Source organism: Spermophilus citellus (genome assembly GCF_964194105.1).
Source record: "Spermophilus citellus genome assembly, chromosome: 4".
NCBI lineage: Eukaryota > Metazoa > Chordata > Mammalia > Rodentia > Sciuridae > Spermophilus > Spermophilus citellus.
The window spans coordinates 146,739,185-146,762,234 of NC_138185.1; the positions used below are offsets into that span (position 1 = coordinate 146,739,185).

Below are 23,050 nucleotides of genomic sequence, written 5' to 3' on the forward strand. Positions count from 1 at the left end.
ACTATATTCAGTCACCCTAATATAAAATAGAACATCATAATTTACTTTTTTTTTAAATTATTTTATTGTTGGTTGTTCATAACATTACATAGTTCTTAACATACCATATTTCACAGATTGATTCAAGTGGGTTATGAACTCCCATACCCCGTATACAGATTGCTGTGTCACATCAGTTACATTTCCATTGAGTTACAAATTGCCTTTCTAGTGACTGATGTATTCTGCTGGTCTATCCCATTCTCCACTGTCCCCTCACCCCTCCCCTCCCCTCCCCTCCCCTACTCTCTCTCCATCCCCTCTACTATAAATCGTTTCTTCCACTTATATAATTTTCCTCCTACTCCTCCTTTCCTCTTATATGTAATTGTGTATAACCCTGAGGCTCACCTTCCAGTTCCATGCAATTTCCCTTAACTCTCACTTTCCCTCCCGCCTATCATCCCTGTTTAATGTTAATCTTCCTCAAGCTCTTCGTCTCTACCCTGTCCTTGGTTACTCCCCTTATATCAAAGAAGACATTTGACATTTGTTTTTTAAGGATTGGCTAGCTTCACTTAGCATAATCTGCTCTAATGCCATCCATTTCCCTCCAAATTCTATGATTTTGTCATTTCTTATTGCAGAGTAATACTCCATTGTGTATAAATGCCACATTTTTTTAACCCATTCATCTATTGAAGGGCTTCTAGGTTGGTTCCACAGTCTTGCTATCGTGAATTGTGCTGCTATGAACATCGATATAGCAGTGTCCCTGTAGCATGCTCTTGTTAGGTCTTTAGGGAATAGACCGAGGAGGGGAATAGCTGGGTCAAATGGTGGTTCCATTCCCAACTTTCCAAGAAATCTCCATACTGCTTTCCAAATTGGCTGCACCATTTTGCAGTCCCACCAACAATGAACAAGTGTACCCATTTCCCCACATCCTCGCCAGCACTTGTTGTTGTTGGATTTTTTAATGGCTGCCAATCTTACTGGAGTGAGATGGTATCTTAGGGTGGTTTTGATTTGCATTTCTCTGACTGCTAGCGATGTTGAGCATTTTTTTCATGTACTTGTTGATTGATTGTATGTCCTCCTCTGAGAAGTGTCTGTTCAGGTCCTTGGCCCATTTGTTGATTGGGTTATTTGTTATCTTATTATCTAATTTTTTGAGTTCTTTGTATACTCTGGATATTAGGGCTCTATCTGAAGTGTGTGGGGTAAAGATTTGTTCCCAGGATGTAGGCTCCCTGTTTATCTCTCTTATTGTTTCTTTTGTTGAGAGAAAACTTCTTAGTTTGAGTAAGTCCCATTTGTTGATTCTGGTTGTTAACTCTTGCGCTATGGGTGTCCTATTGAGGAATTTGGGGCCTGACCCCACAGTATGTAGATCATAGCCGACTTTTTCTTCTATCAGACGCCGTGTCTCTGATTTAATATCGAGCTCCTTGATCCATTTTGAGTTAACTTTTGTGCATGGCGAGAGAAAGGGATTCAGTTTCATTTTGATGCAAATGGATTTCCAGTTTTCCCAGCACCATTTGTTGAAGATGCTATCCTTCCCTCCATTGCATGCTTTTAGCCCCTTTATCAAATATAAGATAGTTGTAGTTTTGCGGATTGGTTACTGTGTCTTCTATTCTGTACCATTGGTCCGCTCGCCTGTTTTGGTACCAGTACCATGCTGTTTTTGTTACTATTGCTCTGTAGTATAGTTTGAAGTCTGGTATCGCTATACCGCCTGATTCACACTTCCTGCTTAGCATTGTTTTTGCTATTCTGGGTCTTTTATTATTCCATATGAATTTCCTGATTGTTTTATCTATTTCTACAAGAAATGCTGTTGGGATTTTGATTGGGATAGCATTGAACTTATAGAGAACTTTTGGTAATATCGCCATTTTGATGATGTTAGTTCTGCCTATCCATGAGCAGGGTATATTTTCCCATCTTCTGAGGTCTTCTTCTATGTCTCTTTTTAGGGTTCTGTAGTTTTCATTGTATAGGTCTTTCACCTCTTTTGTTAGATTGATTCCCAGGTATTTTATTTTTTGGGGGGATATTGTGAATGGAGTAGTTGTCCTCATTTCTGTTTCAGAGGATTTGTCGCTGATATACAGGAATGCATTTGATTTATGCGTGTTGATTTTATATCCCGCCACTTTGCTGAATTCATTTATTAACTCTAATAGTTTCTTTGTAGACCCTTTTGGGTCTGTTAGGTATAGAATCATATCGTCTGCAAATAGTGATAATTTAAGTTCTTCTTTTCCTATTTTTATGCCTTTAATTTCTTTCATCTGTCTAATTGCTCTGGCCAGTGTTTCGAGGACTATGTTGAACAGAAGTGGTGAGAGAGGGCATCCCTGTCTTGTACCAGATCTTAGAGGGAATGCCTTCAATTTTTCTCCATTTAGGATGATGCTGGCCTGTGGCTTATCATAGATTGCTTTACAATGTTGAGGAATGATCCTGTTATCCCTAATTTTTCTAGAGTTTTGAACATAAAGGGATGCTGTACTTTGTCGAATGCCTTTTCTGCATCTATCGAGATGATCATATGGTTCTTATTTTTAAGTCTATTGAGGTGGTGAATAACATTTATTGATTTCCGTATATTGAACCAGCCTTGCATCCCAGGGATGAATCCTACTTGATCATGGTGTATAATTTTTTTGATATGTTTTTGAATCCGATTCGCCAGAATTTTATTGAGGATTTTTGCATCTAGGTTCATTAGAGATATTGGTCTGTAGTTTTCTTTCTTTGAAGTGTCTTTGTCTGGTTTAGGAATCAGGGTGATGTTGGCCTCGTAGAATGTATTTGGAAGTTCTCCCTCTTTTTCTATTTCCTGAAATAACTTGAAAAGTATTGGTGTTAGTTCCTCTTTAAAGGTTTTGTAAAATTCTGCTGTATACCCATCCGGTCCTGGGCTTTTCTTAGTTGGTAGTCTTTTGATGGTTTCTTCTATTTCCTCTATTGTTATTGGTCTGTTTAGGTTGTCTATATCTTCCTGACTCAATCTGGGCAGATCATATGACTTAAGAAATTTATCGATGCCTTCACTATCTTCTATTTTATTGGAGTATAAGGATTCAAAGTAATTTCTGATTATCTTCTGTATTTCTGAAGTGTCTGTTGTGATATTGCCTTTTTCATCCCGTATGCTAGTAATTTGGGTTCTCTCTCTTCTTCTCTTCGTTAGCATGGCTAAGGGTCTGTCAATTTTATTTATTTTTTCAAAGAACCAACTTTTGGTTTTGTCAATTTTTTCAATTGTTTCTTTTGTTTCAATTTCATTAATTTCAGCTCTGATTTTAATTATTTCTTGCCTTCTACTTCTTTTGCTGTTATTTTGCTCTTCTTTTTCTAGGATTTTGAGATGAAGTATGAGATCATTTATTTGTTGGTTTTTTCTTTTTTTAAGGAATGAACTCCAAGCAATGAATTTTCCTCTTAAAACTGCTTTCAATGTGTCCCATAGATTCCGATATGTTGTGTCAGTGTTTTCATTTATCTCTAAGAATTTTTTAATTTCCTCCTTGATGTCTTCTATGACCCATTGGTCATTCAGTAACCTATTGTTCATTCTCCACGTGGTGCATGATTTTTCCTTCCTTCTTTTATCGTTGGTTTTCAGTTTCATTCCATTATGATCAGATAGGATGCATGGTATTATTTCTACTCCTTCATATTGTCTAAGAGTTGCCCTGTGACATAATATATGATCTATTTTTGTGAAGGATCCATGTGCTGCTGAGAAAAATGTGTAACTACTTGATGTTGGGTGGTATATTCTATATATGTCAATTAAGTCTAGGTTGTTAATTGTGTTGTTGAGTTCTATAGTTTCCTTATTTAACTTTTGTTTGGAAGATCTGTCCAGTGGTGAGAGAGGTGTGTTGAAGTCTCCCATGGTTATTGTATGGTGGTCTATTAGATTCTTGTACTTGAGAAGAGTTTGCTTGATGAACGTAGGTGCACCATTGTTTGGGGCATATATATTTATGATTGTTATGTCTTGTTGGTGTATGGTTCCCTTGAGCAGTATGCAGTGTCCCTCTTTATCCTTTTTGATTAATTTTGGCTTGAAATCTATTTTGTTTGATATGAGTATGGACACTCCTGCTTGTTTCCGCAGTCCATATGAGTGGAATGATTTTTCCCAGCCTTTCACCTTCAGTCTATGTATATCTTTTCCTATCAAATGCGTCTCCTGTAGGCAACATATTGTTGGATCTTGTTTTGTGATCCATTCGACTAGCCTGTGTCTCTTAATTGGTGAGTTTAAGCCATTAACATTTAGGGTTATTATTGAGATTAGGTTTGTTCCTCCAGTCATATTTGTTTATTTATGTTACTAAACCTGATTAGTTTTCCTCTTTGGTTACTTTTCCCCCTTTACTGTCCTATCTCCCACTGATGGTTTTCAATGTTATTTTCAGTTTCCTCTTCCTGTAATGTTTTGCCAAGGATTTTTTGAAGAGATGGTTTTCTAGCTGCGAATTCTTTTAACTTTTGTTTATCGTGAAAGGTTTTAATTTCATCTTCCATCCTGAAGCTTAATTTCGCCGGATACACGATTCTTGGTTGGAGCCCATTTTCTTTCAGTGTTTGAAATATGTTATTCCAGGATCTTCTAGCTTTCAGAGTCTGTGTTGAGAGATCAGCTGTTATTCTGATTGGTTTGCCCCTAAATGTAATCTGCTTTCTTTCTCTTGTAGCTTTTAAAATTCTCTCCTTATTCTGTATTTTGGGCATCTTCATTATAATGTGTCTAGGTGTGGATCTCTTATGATTTTGCACTTTTGGCGTCCTGTAGGCTTCTAGGATATGGGATTCTGTTTCATTCTTCAAGTCTGGGAAGTTTTCTCGTATTATTTCATTGAATAGATTGTTCATTCCTCTGGTTTGGAGCTCTGTGCCCTCCTGTATCCCAATGACTCTTAAGTTTGGCCTTTTAATGTTATCCCATATCTCTTGGATGTTCTGCTCATGGTTTCTTAGCAGTCTTGCTGAACTGTCTATGTTCTTCTCAAGTTGAAATACTTTGTCTTCATTGTCTGATGTTCTATCTTCTAAGTGATCTATTCTGCTGGTAGTATTGTCAATTGAGGTTTTAAGTTGGTTTATTGCTTCCTGCATTTCTAGGATTTCTATTTGTTTGTTCTTTATTACTTCTAGCTCCCTGTGAAATTGATCTTTTACTTCCTGGATTTGTTTCTGTAGTTCCTTGTCAATGTGATCTTTCATTGTCTGGTTTTGCTGTCTCATGTCTTCCTTGAGAGTCCAGATCATCTGAAGCATGTATATCCTGAACTCTTTATCTGACATTCCATCTGTTGCAGCTATTACCTCTTCTAGGGTTGAGTTGACCTGCATTGCTTGTGGTCCTTTCTTTCCTTGTCTTTTCATGTTGCTTGCGTTTCTTTCTGCTTCGTGAAACTGTTGTGTTTTTGAAATTTTTCCCCCTGTTTATTTTTGTTGCTCTTGTATATTTAGGATATCTCTCTTGTAGGGCGGGTAGTGGCTGTGATCCTCCTCTAATCAGGGTGATCTATATACTACGCTGGTTGGTCGTAGGTCTGCCCGCCCCGCGGGCACGGGTGGCTGCTCTACTCTGCCCCCACTCCAATTGCGGTGACGTTCCTGCCACGTCCTCGGATCGTTGGTCCTGATCCGGACGTGGGCAGCAGCTCTTCTCCACCCCTACTCCAATTGATGTGACGTGTCTACCACGCTGGTCGGCCTCCAAGCCTGTTCCGCCGGTGGGTCTCAGATCTGCCCACCCTGCGGGCCTGGGCTGCAGTTCTGCTCAACCCCCACTCCCAGTGGGGGTACCTAACTGCCTCTCCAACGGGTCTCTGGTCTCCTTCCGGATGCTGGCGGCGGCTCTGTTCAACCCCCACTCCAACCAGTGTGACGTGACTGCCTCGATGCTACTCGTCCACTACACTGGCCGGCTGCCGAGCCTGTCCTGCCAGTGGGACGCAGGACTGCCTACCTTGCAGGGTCAGACGGCAGCTCTTCACGGCCTCTACTCCAAGTGGGTTGACTTGGCTACCCTGCCGTCGGGTCGCTGGTCCTGTTCCAGGCGTGGGCGGCTACTCTCCTCGGCCCCAGCTGCAGTTGGGGTGTCGCGATACCACACCGGCGGGACCCTTAGCCTGCTCTGGGCACAGGAGGCAGCTCCACTCTGCCCTCCAGGCCCCCGCAGTACCCAGCAGGACCCAGACCAAGAAGCAGTCCCTGTAGGATCCCCAACCCTGAGCCAGAGCCGCTTCGGGAGCCAGGAGCCGGTCTCTCCGATCCCCGCCACTTTCTGCTAGGAGCAGGCTCCTCAGGGCAACCGCCGCGGGTTCCCCAAACCCAGGCCAGAGCCGCCCCGGGAGCCCAAGCCTGGCCGCACCAGACTCTCCCTGCTAGGTGCCCAAGCCTGGCCGCACCAAACTCTCCCTGCTCGGTGTACGCTCCCCTTGGAGCAGAGTCTAAGACGCACTTCCCGCGGGCTCTCCAGCTCCGGGTCAAAACTGTTCCAGGAGACAGAGTCCCGCTGCCCCTCGTCGCAAGTTTCACTTGTGGGTGGCCTCAGCTCGCGGTCCCCACAGGCTCCGCGGCCCTGGGCTCAAGCAGCCACGAGGGCCAGAACCCAGCCTCTCCGATCCCTGCCACACTCTGCTCGGAGCAGGGTCCACAGAGGTACCCCAACCTCAGGCCCAGGCGGCCCCCGCCCGGACCTGGCAGCTCCAACCTCTCCCAGCTCAGTGTATGCTCAGACAGGGGCAGGGTCAAAGACACAGTCGCCGCGGGTTCTGTAGCCCCGGGCCAAGAAGGATCTCCCGCCCTGGGCCAAAGCAACCCGGGGAACTAGAATCTGGCCGCTCAAATCCCGGCGCCCGCCTTGCCAGGGGTGAGGCCTGAAGAGTATTCTCAGAGTTTCCAATCCCGAGCCTGAGCGATCTGTCTGCGCGACGCAGGCAAATACCAGCCTGGAATCACCTGTTCTGTAGTTGAATGAGCTGAGATCAGTAGAAAGCAGGGATGATTGCGTCAGCTCTCCATGATGGCGGCTGCAGTTCTCCTGCGTGTTCCAACCGGTGTCGGGAAACGAACTGGACCGATTCTCTCCTGTATTTCAAAGCTGGAATTCAGCACTCAGCACGGCTAGTGTGCCACTGGCAGGAGCCTGCAGAATCCGCTTCGCTGTAATCCCTCTCTGGTAACTCCCGGCTAATTAACTCGGGCGCGTCCCAGACTCCATCCACGGGGCGGTCCGCCGACCAAGTACTGCTTCGCTCCGTGTGGAAAAATCGCCCGCTACCAAGCCCCTGCAGCCGAATCCCGCGCGCTGGAATTTTGACCTCTAGATTCTGGAGCACTTCAATTTCACTGGGGATTCCCACCAAGGTAGCCTTCAGCCATTTCACCTCGTGTTTCTCCCACACAGTGGCGCAGCGTACTGGTGTGCTGTACTCCCTTGGCCGCCATCTCTCCTCATCTCTCCATAATTTACTTTTTTATATTTAATCGTAGCTATGTACTCACTGACCAACTTTTACCCATCCCTCTCTACCTCCTAATCCTCCAGGCTGTCATACCCATTGCTCTATCTCAACTTTTATGGGATCAAGTTCTTAGGTTCCACAGAATGAGATCATATGGTATTGGTTATTTTGTGGTTGCATAGTTTAGTTTACTCAATGACCTCTTCTTCAATTCCTCTTGTTGCAGATGATAGGATTCTATCTGTTGTTATGGTTGAGAAGTCTTGCATTGTGATTGTGTGCTTTATTTTCTTTATTTGTTCATCAGCTTAATTATACATAGATTGTTTCCATTTCTTGGCTATTTTGGATAGTACTGCAATGAACATAGGCGTACAGATATCTTCAACCTACTCCATTATTTTATTGGGATATATACTCATTAGTGCAATAATTGGATTATTAAGGGGTTCTCTTTGTTTTTTGGAGGAAATACATTACTATTTTCCATGATAGCTGTAATAATTTATATTCTGACTAATAGTGTACATAGAATCATTTTTATCCAAATCCTTGCCAGAATTTATTATACTTGGTCTTTTTTAATATCCATGTTTCATTGTGGGTTTTATTTATATTTCCCTAATTACTAGTGAAGTTGAATTTTTTTATAATCTTGTTGACCGTCTCTATGTCTTCTTTGAGACATGTCCATTTAGTTTTATTATTTTTAAATAAAATGATGTTGATAATTACCATTATCATTATTGTTATTTACTATTGAGGGTTTTTTTTTATCCTTATATATTCTGGATATTAACCTCTGTCATATGTATGACATATAAAGTTCCAACTAGAAAAAAAATAAGACTTCTAGTATGTATTTCATTGCAAGGTAACCATAGTTAATAATGTGTTACATATATCAAAATTGCATGAAGAATAGATTTTAAATTTTCTCACTTTAAATAAAGGATAAATATGTAAGGTTACAGTACTTTGACTATGTCATTATTTGAAAATGTGTATCTATATAAAAACAACATATTATATCCCATAAGTATATGACTATTATTTTTCAACTGAAATTTATAAATTAAAAACAAGAAAAGTGTCTACTGAATCTCAGCAAGAACTATAAGAGTCTTTTATCCAAAACCTGTTCCTATTTCTCCACTTGTCTATTTTTGAAACTTCTTTATGGAATTGGCAGGCTATCCCATAAGGTTAGGCATCTTTAATAGTCAATTCTAGTCCTGTATCAATAAATGTTCCTTGCTAAGTTGGGACAAGACAGTGTATGAAAACTGGTGTATTCCATCTCTCTTTTTGCTTTGATGCCATTGATTAAAATTTGCCCAGATGAGCATGACAGATAGGTAGGCCTGACCACTCAGTGGCTCTCCCCGATGGAGATAGCTTTACATAGAGAAAAACATGGAAAACCCAGAAAAAGGCTCTAATGTTTAAAATAACTGAGATCAAACTAGGATCATCACTAACAACTTTACAAAAATAAAAAGCATTATAAGTGAATATTTTGAACCATTCTAAGAATATATAAAATGTACATGGAATAGAAAATGCACAGATGGGAGGGGAGGGGAGGGGGGATAGTAGGGGATAGGAAAGGTAGCAGAATACAACAATGACCAATAGGACATTATGTAAAATTGTGGAAGTGTAACCGATGTGACTCTGCAATCTGCATTTGGGGTAAAATTGGGAGTTCATAACCCACTTCAGTCCAATGTATGAAGTATGTTATGTCAAGAGCTTTGTAACGTTGTGAACAACCAATAAAAAAAATAAATAAATAAATAAATAAATAAATAAAAAATTTGGAAAAAAAAAAGAAAATGCACAGAAAGACAAAAAAATATAAAATAATAAAAGACATATAAGAACAAAAGGTATTTAATTGCTAGTTTTAAACTTCATGTAATGAAAAGTCCAGGCCTTTATAGCCTCACTAGAGAGTGCTACCAACTATTTAAAGAAGAAATAATAATGAATCTTCGCAAACTCTTCTAGAAAATAATGGACTATGGAATACTTACCAACTCATTCTATAAGAGATATTTTACCCTGATATGAAAGTCTGTCCAATGCATCACTAAACAGGAAAAGTATAAACTGATATCCTTCATGGATATAGAAAAAGCATAAACTACCAATCAAAAAATCATTTTAAGTATAAAGGTGCATATATATTAATAATAAAAAGATAGAAAATAACAGAGAACTCATACTACCTGATTTTGTGACTTATTATAATGTGACAGTAATTAAGAGCATGTGTTATTGGTAAGAGAATAGATAAACAGATCAATGGAATAGAACAGATCCCACAAACAGGCATACAAATGTAGACATCTCATCCTTCACAAAGGGGAAAAGAAGGAATGAAGGAAAAAAGCTGGTCTTTCCAACAAATTATGTTGGAACAACTGGATGTCTATGTACAAAAAGAAAAGAAAAGGAGAATCCACACATAGATTACACATAGATTATACTACTTAACTCAAATGGATAATAGGACTAAATATAAAATAAAGAACTATGAAACTATAGAAATAGAAGGAATAAATTGAACTGACTTTATATAGGGCCAGAAGCAGGCCACAGAAGCAGGTAGATCATAGTAACATGGACCTTGGTTTGCTATTGCATTGTGGTAGTCTCTATGAAATGTGGGCTCTGGATGTCAATGAGCTTTGCAGTATTGGTGACCACAAGACTGCCTACCCCGTGCTTGTACAACCCAGGCACTACTACCTGGAAAGAGTAATTGTCCTTTGGAGAGGAAAAAACAAGGGGGGTGTGATATGTACCAAAACGTAAGGAACCTGGTGACACAGCTTCCCAGCTGTAAAATCAGGCAGCTGGCCTGTCGATCCCTCCAGAGGACAGCAATGGAGTGGAGGAATGGCAGAACATCTTAGTGGTTACCCCGGGTAGTTTGGACGCCAGGAGGCAAACACAGCCATGGCCCCATGGAGCTAGCCATGCAGGCATAGTGGGCCAGAGGCACTGTGAGTAAGGGTGTGTCAACCAAGGATGTGTCACCCTTCCCTGGACAGGCCTAGGCATGATACCAATGCCTGCTGCAGAAGCTGGTTCCATGTAGTGCTACAGTCCTGAACCTGAAAGCATAGACCATCCATCCAATGACCTTAACCTCCCACTTCCTGACTTCCCCAGTGCCAGAAAATGAATGCAGGGCAGACCTGAATGGAAGCTGGGACTCAAGAGTTGACCAATAGCAGTGAGTATTTACAAACCCTAATTAGCATAAGTTTAGACCAATAGCATTGACCCGGTGCTATATAAACCCCTAGAACAGCACACTTGGAAAGAGAAAACCTTCTATCAGCCTCCCTCTTGCACTACAAGAGTTCTGTTCCTATTCTTCAATAAGTCTTACTTTTACACTCATTCATCCTGATTGTGGATTTCATTCTTTGAATTCAAAAGACTAGACCACAGAAAGAAGAAATCCATGGTAAATTACTAGGGTCTGTGCACCACTGCAGGGCATAGCCTACCATTAAAAGCTACAACACTTCTCACCTGGAGCGGCCTGAAACCTTAGGCGGACCCCACCCAGCAGAAGAAGTGGAAAACAAGTTTCATCTCAAAACTTTGGTTTCATCTTTTAGCCAGCATGAAGGAACACTTTGGAAGGGGGAGTGAAACAGACCAACAAAATTATTGCTTTTTTCCTAGAGTTCTATATTCCTTTTAGAAATTCTCTCTCTCTCTCTCTCTCTCTCTCTCTCTCTCTCTCTCTCTCTATATATATATATATATATATATATATATATATATATAAATACCAGGCACCTGTTGGCCAGTTAAAAGTGGATAGTGCAGCCACTGGCCTAAAAACAGGGGTGAAAAGCTTACTGGAGGAGGCTTGCTCCATCCCTTTTGTCTCTGATGGAGAAATGTTGGTCAAGCTCTGCTTCAACTTCTCTCCATGAAACACAAACCAGGTAGATAGATCAGTTCAAGCATCTTCTTTCTTTCTCTTTCAGACTGACTTGGCCTGATGGCAGAGGGTGCTCACACTGGATGTATCTTGAATACTGAGACAAAGTCTTAGTCTGACCTGAGGTCTTGGGAAAAGAGGCAAGCACTAATCCCTAGAGTGTGAGCCAAGCATTCTCAAGTTCTGTGTACTCTCTTCTCATGTGCACCACAAAACACATGTAGATCCAGGTTTTGTATACCCATCCAAACCTCCATTGTTTCATTAGGTTATTGGGAATTCTTGAGACATTGAGTGCCTTTTGGGCCCAAAACTCATACTCTCTCTGTTGAGCTCCCATTACAAGAAAGTTTTCCAAACCCTGTCAGTTTTCCTTTGGATGATTTTAAACCCATCAAAGAAAAAAACAAATACAATCCAAACAAAGATTCTCAGGCAATTTAGATCAAATATTTACAGCAAATAAAATAGGACTTAGTGGCCCTTAGTAAGAGTATTATGACAAGGGGTTGAGGCTATAGCTCAGTGGTAGAGCACTTGCCTTGCAGGTATGAGGCCTTGGGTTCGAACCTCAGCACCACATAAAAACAAATAAATAAATATAACTGTGTCCATCTACAACTAAATTTTTTTTTTAAAAGAATATGATGACAAAAACATCAGGAAAGACAAAAGAATTTGTCTGGGGCATGTGACCTTAGGAAGAGGTCTCTCCGTTAGTTCAATAATTGAGTTCCTCCAGAACATATAATCCTGACCATAGTGCCTCCATAATTAAGGGTAAGTACAGTACATAAAATTCAGAGTTTCTCCTTTTAAGAGGGAAATGAGGGGCTGGGGATGTGGCTCAAGCGGTAGCGCGCTCACCTGGCATGCATGCGGCCTGGGTTCGATCCTCAGCACCACATACCAACAAAGATGTTGTGTCCGCCGAGAACTAAAAAATAAATATTAAAAATTCTCTCTCTCTCACTCTCTCTCCTCTCTCACTCTCTCTTTAAAAAAAAAAGAGGGAAATGACACAAAGAAAGGGGATTTGGGGTCATGCCTTGGTCAGAGAAAATGATCCAATCAGCATAAATCCTAGTTAAGCTTCAATATGTGGTCATTTGTGTTTTGAGGATTTCAGGAGAGATAAAGGAAACTTTGAGCACTTTGCCTTAGTAAGAGCAACTAATACAACCAGCAGGCCTCAAGAGGTGATTGCCAATGGCTTTGAGGTCAACAGGGGATGAAGGATGGAGGAATGCCTTCTTTCCCTTGTCTTCTAGATTGGTAATATACCATCTGGCACAAGCACTCATACACTGGATTCCTTTGACCTTCAAACCTTGGACTGGGGGGAATGCCTGATATTTTCTGTACTCAAATTGGCCCAAATATCAGTTGGAGGACAGGGACACATGACATAAACTGTAATACTAGGCTTGCATGAGCAATTGCTCAAACTGCTTCTAGATCAGAAGGAAAAAAGTGCAAACTGCTGTGGCACTTTCTCATATTCTGGGGTTCTACTCTCTCAGTAAGTTATAGAAAGAGGGGAAACAAAGCGGAAAGGGATATGGAGAGGCCAGTTTCTCCAAGTCCCGAGACTTTTGAGGACACTTAAGAGGCTTACATTCTTCTTATTTGGATCCAATGCAGCAGGGACCCACCTTCAGGAAGCTGATATGGTGGGTCCAGAAATATTAGAAAACATCCTGATTCTCATGGGATTTTCTTTTTATCCAGATGAATGTAGGAAAGGAAAATAGAAAGATTCCATACATATAGGTTTTCTTTTCTAAAACAAAAACAAAATCAAAAACACAATATTTTCCTGAGGACCTCAGGGGCTCACATTTCTATCAATATCTGGGTTAAGTCTAATCTGATCCAAAAGTGCATTCTGATCTGATAAAGATGTTCTTAGTGATTCTTCACTAGAGTAATTAGAGGCTGTTTCATTTTGCCGGGAGGAAAAGCTTTTTTTTTTTTTTTTTGAGCTTAATTTTTCTGGTGAATTCACCTATGCTTCCATGCACTTGATGTATATTTTTTTCCAATCAGTCTTGCCTAACCAGAGGTTTATAAGTCCTCTTATTTTTTTCCTGCCATCTTTTATTCAAAGGCCAATTTTTCAAGGTTTAACTCTGAAATGCATTGGGAAAAAAAAATCTCCTTTTACAGAATCCTAAGGAGGGAAATGAACAGTGGTGATGATGAGTGTGAGTCTGACCACCGTAAAGGACAAGTGACACCTAAAACTTTGATTTTAGTGTCTACCATGGCTGCCAGACTATTCCTAATATTTCTAATTATATAAGACTCCCCTATATTTGAGTCATAATGTAAAAATCTGTGAAAGGCTATTTTTAATTTCTAAATGGTTGAATCTAATAGAGACTTTAATAAACATCTATAGCTGTTGTCTCATACCTGTGGAGATCTAGTACCTGCTTAAAAGCTACAAGATCTTTGCTTCCTGTTTTATGCATATGTGTGTACACCTGTATATTATGTGTTGTTTCTACATATGTGCTTGGGTCCATATAACATGTACATGTATCGATTGACTTATAGATAAATAAGTACCCAGAACTTAATGAGCAGATTTAAATGCCTTTTCTGTTCATGTGACTTAGTGAAACTTTAATGAAAAAGGTCAATTTATACTGATAAGAGTAAGGTGTCTTTAAAATTACTAACCCACACATTTTTTAAAAAGTTTTCAGCCAATCAAAGTGTTGGTTTCCATAAAATATTTAAAGTACAATATCCATTGCTTTAAGTAACATTTCTTTGGCAGGAATAACTGACTTAAAGTGTTTACTAGACTTCTCTGATATCTTGGTTTTCATGAGTAGCTTAAGATAGAAATGAGTAAATAGATTTAACATAAATGGAATTAATCTTCATGCATGTTTGTTAAAAGACATCTGATTTATTTGCAATGTTAAATTCTAAAACAGCAACTGCTAAATACAAACTCAAGTGCTACTGACTTGGAGATCTTGACTCATAAAAAAGAAGTGTTTTCAGAGAAATCATCAATATTTTCATTGAATTAAGACTGGATGTTCAATATTTGAGATTTTTCTAGTGAATGTGCACATGTACATGTCTTCTAGATTAGTGTCTGTTAAGATGATTCTTATTTTAATAGCAATGGGAATTATGATAAATTACTCAATGTTGCATCGTGTGACCATAATACCTGAGAAGAATAACTTAGAGGAGGGAAAGTTTATTTGAGTTCACAGTTTCAGAGATTTCATCCACAGTGGGTCACGCCATTGCTCTGAGCTCAAGCTGAGGCAGCACATGATGGTGGAAGGGAGTGGCAAAGGGAAGCTGTTCAGGACATGATGGCTTGGAAGCCATGAGTGGGGGTAGGTGGGTGGTGGAAGGGCCTCAGGGAAGATGTACCTTTCCAGAGCACAGCCCCATCTGCCCACTTCCTGTAGCCAGGCCCCACATGTCTACCTTTACCACCCAGTTGGTCCATTCAAACTTGGATGGATGGATTAGGTTACAGTTCTCACAATCTAATCATTTTACCTCCAAACATTCCTGCATTCACACAGGAGCATTTGGAGGGATGCCTCATATTCACACCATAATGTAAGGAGAACCTGTCTTTATGATTTTTTTTTTATGTAGACTAATTTTGGAGAGTGTAACAGAAAAGCAACCAAAAATGTTTCAATTTATTGCAGGTACGATTTGAATATTGTTCTTACAATACACATTACAGGATAAGACAAGCTGTGTTTTTCATTTTTACACTTTTCTTTCTACATATTCAAAAAACTCAAAGAATGTATTCAACAAATCAGGCTACCAGGACATATGGAGACATAAAAACACTCAGCATATGGGTAGAAAAAAGTTATTTTAAACACAGACTGATTAGAACTAAGTGGGTGAATTAGTATACCCATGAGGAAAAATTGGGGTTACAGATGACATAGAAGCAAGTCAAACATGTTGCCAGCTTGTTCTTTAATGTTATACATAGGCTGCCATGTGCTCAGGTTTACAATTCACACTGCATGATCTGAATTTTCCACAACTCATATTGCATGATCAAACAAGATCGTAAATTATGTCATTTCTGACAATTATTTTTTTTTAATTTTGTGAGATTAGTAGAGATGTTCTGATATTTTATTCTTGGTGTGTTACTCTTTAAAATTCAGTATAAAAATAGTTATTTCTTTGTATTGTGAGTTGTGTTTTCATAAATGAATAGTTTTTGAGTCAATTGCTTTACATAAAACAAAATATAAATCTGTGTTCTCTTAAGGAAATGTAACATATATTTGCATGTTCTTTAGTTATTCACAACTTGAAGATAATAATAAAGCATTAAAGGGAATAACCATTATATAACTTGATGACATGGAATAAGCAGTTAAGAATGATAAGTGAAAGGTATTTTTTCTACCATTTTATTTTATTTTGTTCTTGTATTAAGAAAAAAATTAAGAACTTTATATATTCTATCTGTTGTTCAGAAATTTGAATTGGTCTTATAAAGAGTTCAATCATTTAATGTATAATTTAGAAAATTATAGAAAAATATTACATATTTGAGCTTTCAGAACTATTTTTTAAGTGCTAACAAGTACTTACACAAATCTTAATGAATAAGTGTTTAAAGTATTTTTAATGGAAAAATTGAAATGCATAGATATTTTAAAATATGCTTACTATATATTAACTATGTACTATCCCCTCTACTGTTACTGGAGTTTGCAAAATTAACCTGCTATGTCATACTTATTTCCCTCGGGGAGATTATATTTCAGAATTTTTACAGAAAAGGTAAATAATAATTTAAACAAATTTTAATCTTTGAGACTGAGATAAAAAATAGAAATAACATCAGGCTTTACTAATTTATTATTTTCTTTTATTTTGTAAACTGTATTTTAATTGAATTAATGAAACTGGACACAGAGTAACTCCATTGTTATGTCCTACAAACTTTGTTGTTTTTATGTTACTCTTACTGCAGATTTCTGTTTTATTTTTTCCCTATTAATATTTTAGTGGAAACCTAGGATAAGACAAAAATAATAATGATTGCCTTTTGAGAGGGTAAAGAAAAACTTAAAAGGAGTGTTAATTTACAAAGTAGATTTTTAAAAATGTGGTTAGGATAGTATTCAAGCCAAGTTCATTAAAATGTTATCCATCCATCAGGAAGGATATATTTGTTGAACAAATTTTAGGTTCTTCTTTTTATTTATAAAGACATAGCAAGAGTAATTGGATAATTTTCACATAAAAAGAAATTATTTAAATTTGGAATTTGGGGAAGTAATTCAGTGTTCTGCTAGTTGATTATTAAATGTTAAATGCTCTGAGTTATAATAACCTACATGCATAACTAGAGGCTGGAGCAATTTGTAGATATTCACTAATTCCCTGAATTTAAATCTATGTTACCTGACAATTGTGGCATCAATTTGAAGTACTTTGAGTATTCTGGGCAATTAAGTATTTCCTTTGGAACTCATATAATAGCTCCTGAATCTTTTCAAAGCCTTTTTCATCTCTTTATTCCTCAGTGTATAAATGGCTGGATTTAGGAGAGGTGTAATAACAGAGTAAAACACAGCTAGAAATTTGTCAACCCAGGTGATGCTGATTGGCCATACATAGATGAAGATGCAGGGCCCAAAGAAGAGCACCACCACTGTGATGTGGGCAGTGCACGTAGAAAGAGCTTTGGATGCACCAGTTTTAGAGCTTTGGAGGACAGTGAAAAGAATATATGTGTATGATATCAGCAACAAAATAAAGCAGGTTACAGCAACAACTCCTGTATCAATATTAATTAAAATGTTCAAATTATCAGATTCTACACAGGCTAGCTTGATCACGAGTGGTATGTCACAGAAAAAGCTGTCTATTTCCCTGGGACCACAGAAAGGCAGCTGTATAATCACAGCCATTTGACTCATGGCATGCACAAAGCCAACAGTCCAGGATGTCAACACCAACCCAATGCACCTTTGCAGACTCATAATGGTGGAGTAGTAGAGTGGTTTGCAGATGGCCACATAACGGTCATAGGCCATGGCCACCAGAAGCACCATTTCACCCCCTCCAACAATATGCACAAAAAGAATCTGGCACATGCAACCTCCAAAAGAAATGGTCTTGTTCTCTCTCAGACAGTCTGTGATCATCTTAGGAGTGGTGATTGAGGAAAGCCACATATCAACAAAAGACAGATTAGCTAATAAGAAATACATGGGGGAATGGAGATGCGGGTCAGTGATTATTAATATCATAATGATGATATTCCCAGAGACTATGATCAGGTAAAGCATCAAAAATATTATGAAGAGTAAGACCTCCATATTCCATGAGTGGCCAAGTCCAAGAAGCAAAAATTCTGAAACTTCAGACTGATTTCCTCCATCCATTTTATTTATCTCATCCTCTAAAATAACCTGGAGAGAACAAAAGATTTTTTAATTAGCAAGATTGAGAAAGGGCACTTTATATTTGGAATTTTACATTTACATTGAAATTTAACATCTAAATCTGAAATTGATAAAAATAACCAGGAAGAGAAATCTTGGCCCAAATAGCATTATCCCCAAAAGCAAAGTTAGCTAACATTCAAAGACACAGGACATGAGATGGGGTTTATATTGCAAATGACCTACTGAGAGAGTTCTTTCACAAGAAAGTAATGAAGAAAGTAGACAGCAAAGTTGAAAGGTTAGATAGTAATTATGACTTCACCTGAAAGTAGCTTCAGTCCATTAAAAAAACAAAAACAAAGCTGAGTATGTTACTAACAATCATTATACTAAATAACAAAAATGAAGTCATTTATTTTGGAAGATGACAGTAAACTGGCATTGAATCCAGAATAGTTAAAAATGATGCAAAATTACCATTTCTTCATATTGGGCATAATAATTACTTCAACCCTCCATGAAACCTCTTCTATATGACATCATAAAATTAAATTTTTAACATATACATTTAAAATAAGTTGTGACAAACTTTATAAGAAAAGATTTATAATAAATACCTTGAAAGCCAAATAATGAACATGTTGGCATAATGATCTAGAGGCAAAAACAGGTGTACAATTTATCATAAATTAAAAGCTGCAACATAGTAGAATTTGTTTAGTGAACTGAATGGATTAGAAAATAATCAATGTAGATTCATGTAGAAATTTTTTAACCTAAGTGGAAGGCCACTAAAAATTAGGTTTAAATGAATTTAAACTATTTTGAACTCTGAATATTTCATAAAACTTTAGGTTGTCAAAATATTGGCCTTCAATTATATCGTGGACACAAGATACCTAGGCTTTGAAATTTTAGTCTCCTGATCATGAACATAACCCAAAGTCTTATCTATTTATCTATCTATCTATCCATCCATCCATCCATCTAATGATATATTATTTGCAAAATGAGAATTGACTATGACTGAGTGAATGTAAACTTTCAGTAAGCACTGATTATTCATCTTTAAATATAATGATGTTGCTTATATTAATCTCTAAATAAATGGACAAGACTTCTTAAACTGAATGGTGGAAAATAATCACCCATTTTCCTTCCCTTTGGCATTGTTTCAGTGTGTGTCTTAACTTCCTTTTTTTAATATTTTTTTTCAGTTGTCAATGGACTTTTATTTTATTTATTTATATGTGGTGCTGGGAATTGAATCCAGTGCCTCACACATGCTAGGAAAGCACTCTCCACTGAGCCAAGCCCCAACCCATTTTAATTTCTTTTATACCTTCCAATCTCTACGGTGAGGGCAAGGAGTGCATGAGTAATAAAACCCATAACATATTTTGGCAATTTTTTTCTCTTTCATTCTATTGAAAACTCAGAGACAAAGATAAAAGACAAAGATAAATAGATAAAGATAAGATAAATAGACAAAAGATAAATAGACAAAGATAAAATAAAAACAAAATTCTCCTAAATAAATGAAATAACATATACATTTGCTATGGAAAAAAAAGGACATATAATAATAGTATTTTTGCTTGAAAATAAAAATTTCTTCTTATTAAAAATGTATTTAATTTCTAAGGACAATACATTGATATGGAATATAATAGGTTTATGTTCCCTGAAAATATGAACAATCTGATCCTCATAAGTTAATTTCCTGTAGACACAAAATTTTCCAGGATAAATTTTCAAAAACTACTCTGTACCTGATAAATAAGTTACATAGGTGATAGTTAATGGAGAAAGAATGATTTTAAATATGTTTGAGATAAAAGATGACTATGTACCTTTTTAAAGAAATTACACAGCATTTTTGTTAAAAAATCAAGTAATTGCTATTTTCTGTTAAAAAATTAAAATTGCTATCACTCAAAACACTAGTGGACTATCTATATTACTATATTAATATTAACCAGCATTTAAGAGAATCAGAAAACTCATCATAGTTTTAATTTAGACCTGATTAAAGAAAGTCCCACTTCAATACTTGTTGACCTTATGACCTAGTATTAAATCTATCTTTTGTTTCCATTTCCTTACCTTAGAAATGAGTACAATTAATTAATAAAAAATTTGTAATTATGTAAAGAAAACCCTTAACCAACCATACAGAAAACCCTTAACCCTTTCAATAACTCAGAATATGTTAATAAAGAATTACTTCCTTTCTCCATTCTTTGTGGTAAATTTTGACACAGTCCCAGTTTCAAAGCTATGGGCCACAGTTGTATTGGTGAGCTAAACACTTTCTGTAAATAAAATATATACAATTTCCTTTCTTTAAAGGCCTACTATTGACTTTTTGTCTAAACTGATACTCACCTACCTATTCAGTGACCACAGGAGATGCATATGCAACACCTCCTTGTTCTCTAGGAACATAGCAACTCATTCTGCCTTTACATTTCTTGCCCAGGAACCATTATTCCCATCTTACAGGAACAAAGAGAATAGGATATTCTAACAAAGTATCTTTAGAATTCTCATTTTAAAATAACTGTCATAAAAGGCCTAATGTTAGGTCTGGAATTAATTAAATTGAAAAATTAGGCAAAGGAGAAAAACTGAATTACTCTTTTAGAGAGTATTAAAAGACACCAATAAAAGTATTAATTCTTTCTAATGTAATATCCTTCCATATGGATTTTTTAACAGAAATAGTATTAAACTGTGTGATATTTTCAATATTTGTCTTTTTGCAAGCATATAATAAGACTTAGACAATTTAATATGTTGTTGATGCGCTACACAGGGATTTTCTAGTAGCTCTTAATGCCTTCCTTTGTTTTCCAGTCTGGAGTGACCAGATTTTATGTCATTTTTCTTCAGAATTATGATAATTTTTACTTATATATCTATGATTACTTATATATCTTTCTGAGCCCATATTGATTGGCAGGCAGAAAAAAAATGATCTCCCTACACAGACTTGAGAGCATCACTGAGGTAGAACATCTTAGTGTTGTGTATACTATTGTTAAAACCATAGAAATTCCAGTAAGAGCAGGATAGAAGGGAAAAGTCCATGAATTGACTTCTGGGAAGATCATAGGCATAGTGGGCATCCTTAAAATAGACACATACAAATATTATAAGAGTTATCTTAATGGAGAAAATCAGAGAGCTGAGATAACTTACTAAATACTAGGTTTTCTCTCGCCTTCTAAAATGTTCTTCTGATGACATCCATTGCTGGATGGAGACAGTGTCTGTGGAAGTGCTTTCCCTCAGCATGACCTATATTCACCACCTGAAGCCTTCCCTTGGGTGAAATTTTCTATTCTATGCTCTGAACAGAACATAAATCATGGAAATAATTACCTGGACATCTCTTGGGATTTTCTTCCTAAGAGTGACACCAAGTATTGTCTACTCTCGATGTCAGAAGACAGAGACAAGATAAACTTCATGCAAATCAAACCAATATTAAAAATTAATAAAGTTATTCATTTGGCCAATCAATACTTGGGAGATGTCTTCTGCAATCTTGAACCATTATTCTGTCTACATAAGCACATTTAATGAAGATTTTATTTCCAATTTCCAGAGAGTTCAAACACTGAGCAGTGAGACATATAACCACAAACAAAAAACCATGACATGACACAATGCCTGGACATAAGTCAAGGTAGTCTTAATAGGCAGGTAATCTTAGTCAAATGTCCTGATGTAATTCAGTTTATTCTATGATTACATGAGATACTGGCTTTTTAAAAATGGACATAAAATTATTAAAATATCTCTAAGTTTTTAAAAAGGTCATTGAAGTGCGTTAAAATACTTTTATTTTAATTTCTTAGCTTTAAATGCAATTTTTGTAGGGTACTGACATATAATGAATTGTTAACATTGAAAATGTACAATTTAATAAGCATGGACACATGCATGCAGTCATAAAAAGACCATCACCATCTAGAGAGCGATGTATGCCTCAGCCCCCAGAGTTCCCTTGTTCCTGGATAACCTCTTTCATTCTTCCACACATCCTCCCTCCAAAGAAAACTACCAGTCTGTGAACTCAAGTAGTCTGAACTCTTATTAAATCTGACTTCTTTCTCTCTCATACTTATTTTGACATTTATCATGTCAGTGTTTGCATCAATAAAACATTTCTTTCTTTTGCTGAATGCTATTCAGCCATACATAAAGACCAGCATGTTGTCATCCATTCATCTGCTGAAGGATATTTGTGTTCTTTTCACTTTGGAGATATTACAAATTGAGCTGTTTTATACATCTATGTACAAATCTGGGAAACTTTAAGACTTCTTAATTGAGAATGTTTCTATGGTATAGGATATTCTCTAACTTGGAAAACATTTATGCAACTGCAAATTGGTGCAACCAATATGGAAAGCATTATGGAGATTTTTTAATCTCCTCCTTGATGTCTTCTGTGACCAATTACTCATTCAGTAGCATATTGTTTAGTTTCTAGGTGATGGAGAAATTTTTATTTTTTATTTTGTCATTGATTTCCAATGTCATTCCATTATGATCTGATAAAATAACATGGTAGTATCTCTACATTTTTGTATTTGCTAAGAGTTGCTTTGTGGCATATTATATGCTCTATTATAGAGAAGGATCCATGTGCTGCTGAGAAGAACACATATTTGCTTGGTGCAGGATGAAATATTCTATATATATATCAGTTAAGTCTAAGTTATTGATTGTATTATTGAGATCTATCGTTTCTATATTCAACTTTTGTTTGGAAGATCTATCCAGTGGTGAGAGAGGTGTGTTAAAGTCACCCAAGATTATTGTGTTGTGGTATATTTGACTCTTGAACTTCAGAAGAGTTTGTTTGAGGAACATCACTGCTCCATAGTTTGGGGCATATTTATGATTGTTATGTCTTATTGGTATATGGTTCCCTTGAGCAGTATGTAATGACCTTCTTTATCCCTTTTGATTAACTTTGGTTTGAAGTCTACTTTATTTGAAAGGAGGAAGGAAACCCCTACTTGCTTCCACAGTCCATGTGAGTGGTATGATTTTTCACAGACTTTCACCTTCAGTCTGTGTATGTCTTTTTCTATAAGATGAGTTTCCTGGAGGCAGCATATTGTTGGATCTTTTAAAAAAAATCCAAT

The 23,050-nt window shown here is 37.3% G+C and overlaps 2 protein-coding genes across 2 annotated transcripts in view; both read right to left on the reverse strand.

Annotated features, from left to right (window-relative positions):
- LOC308648237 (olfactory receptor 4K13-like) overlaps positions 1-23,050 on the reverse strand; it is a gene marked incomplete at both ends in the record, with an annotated part of 102,656 nt that overhangs the window by 61,423 nt on the left and 18,183 nt on the right. The window lies entirely within an intron of this gene.
- Positions 16,944-17,882, reverse strand: LOC308646209 (olfactory receptor 4K3-like; the record flags this gene model as incomplete). The annotated part of the gene is made up of 1 exon (XM_081288874.1): positions 16,944-17,882. The coding sequence occupies one exon, from the start codon at positions 17,880-17,882 to the stop codon at positions 16,944-16,946; it is 939 nt and encodes a 312-aa protein (XP_081145000.1).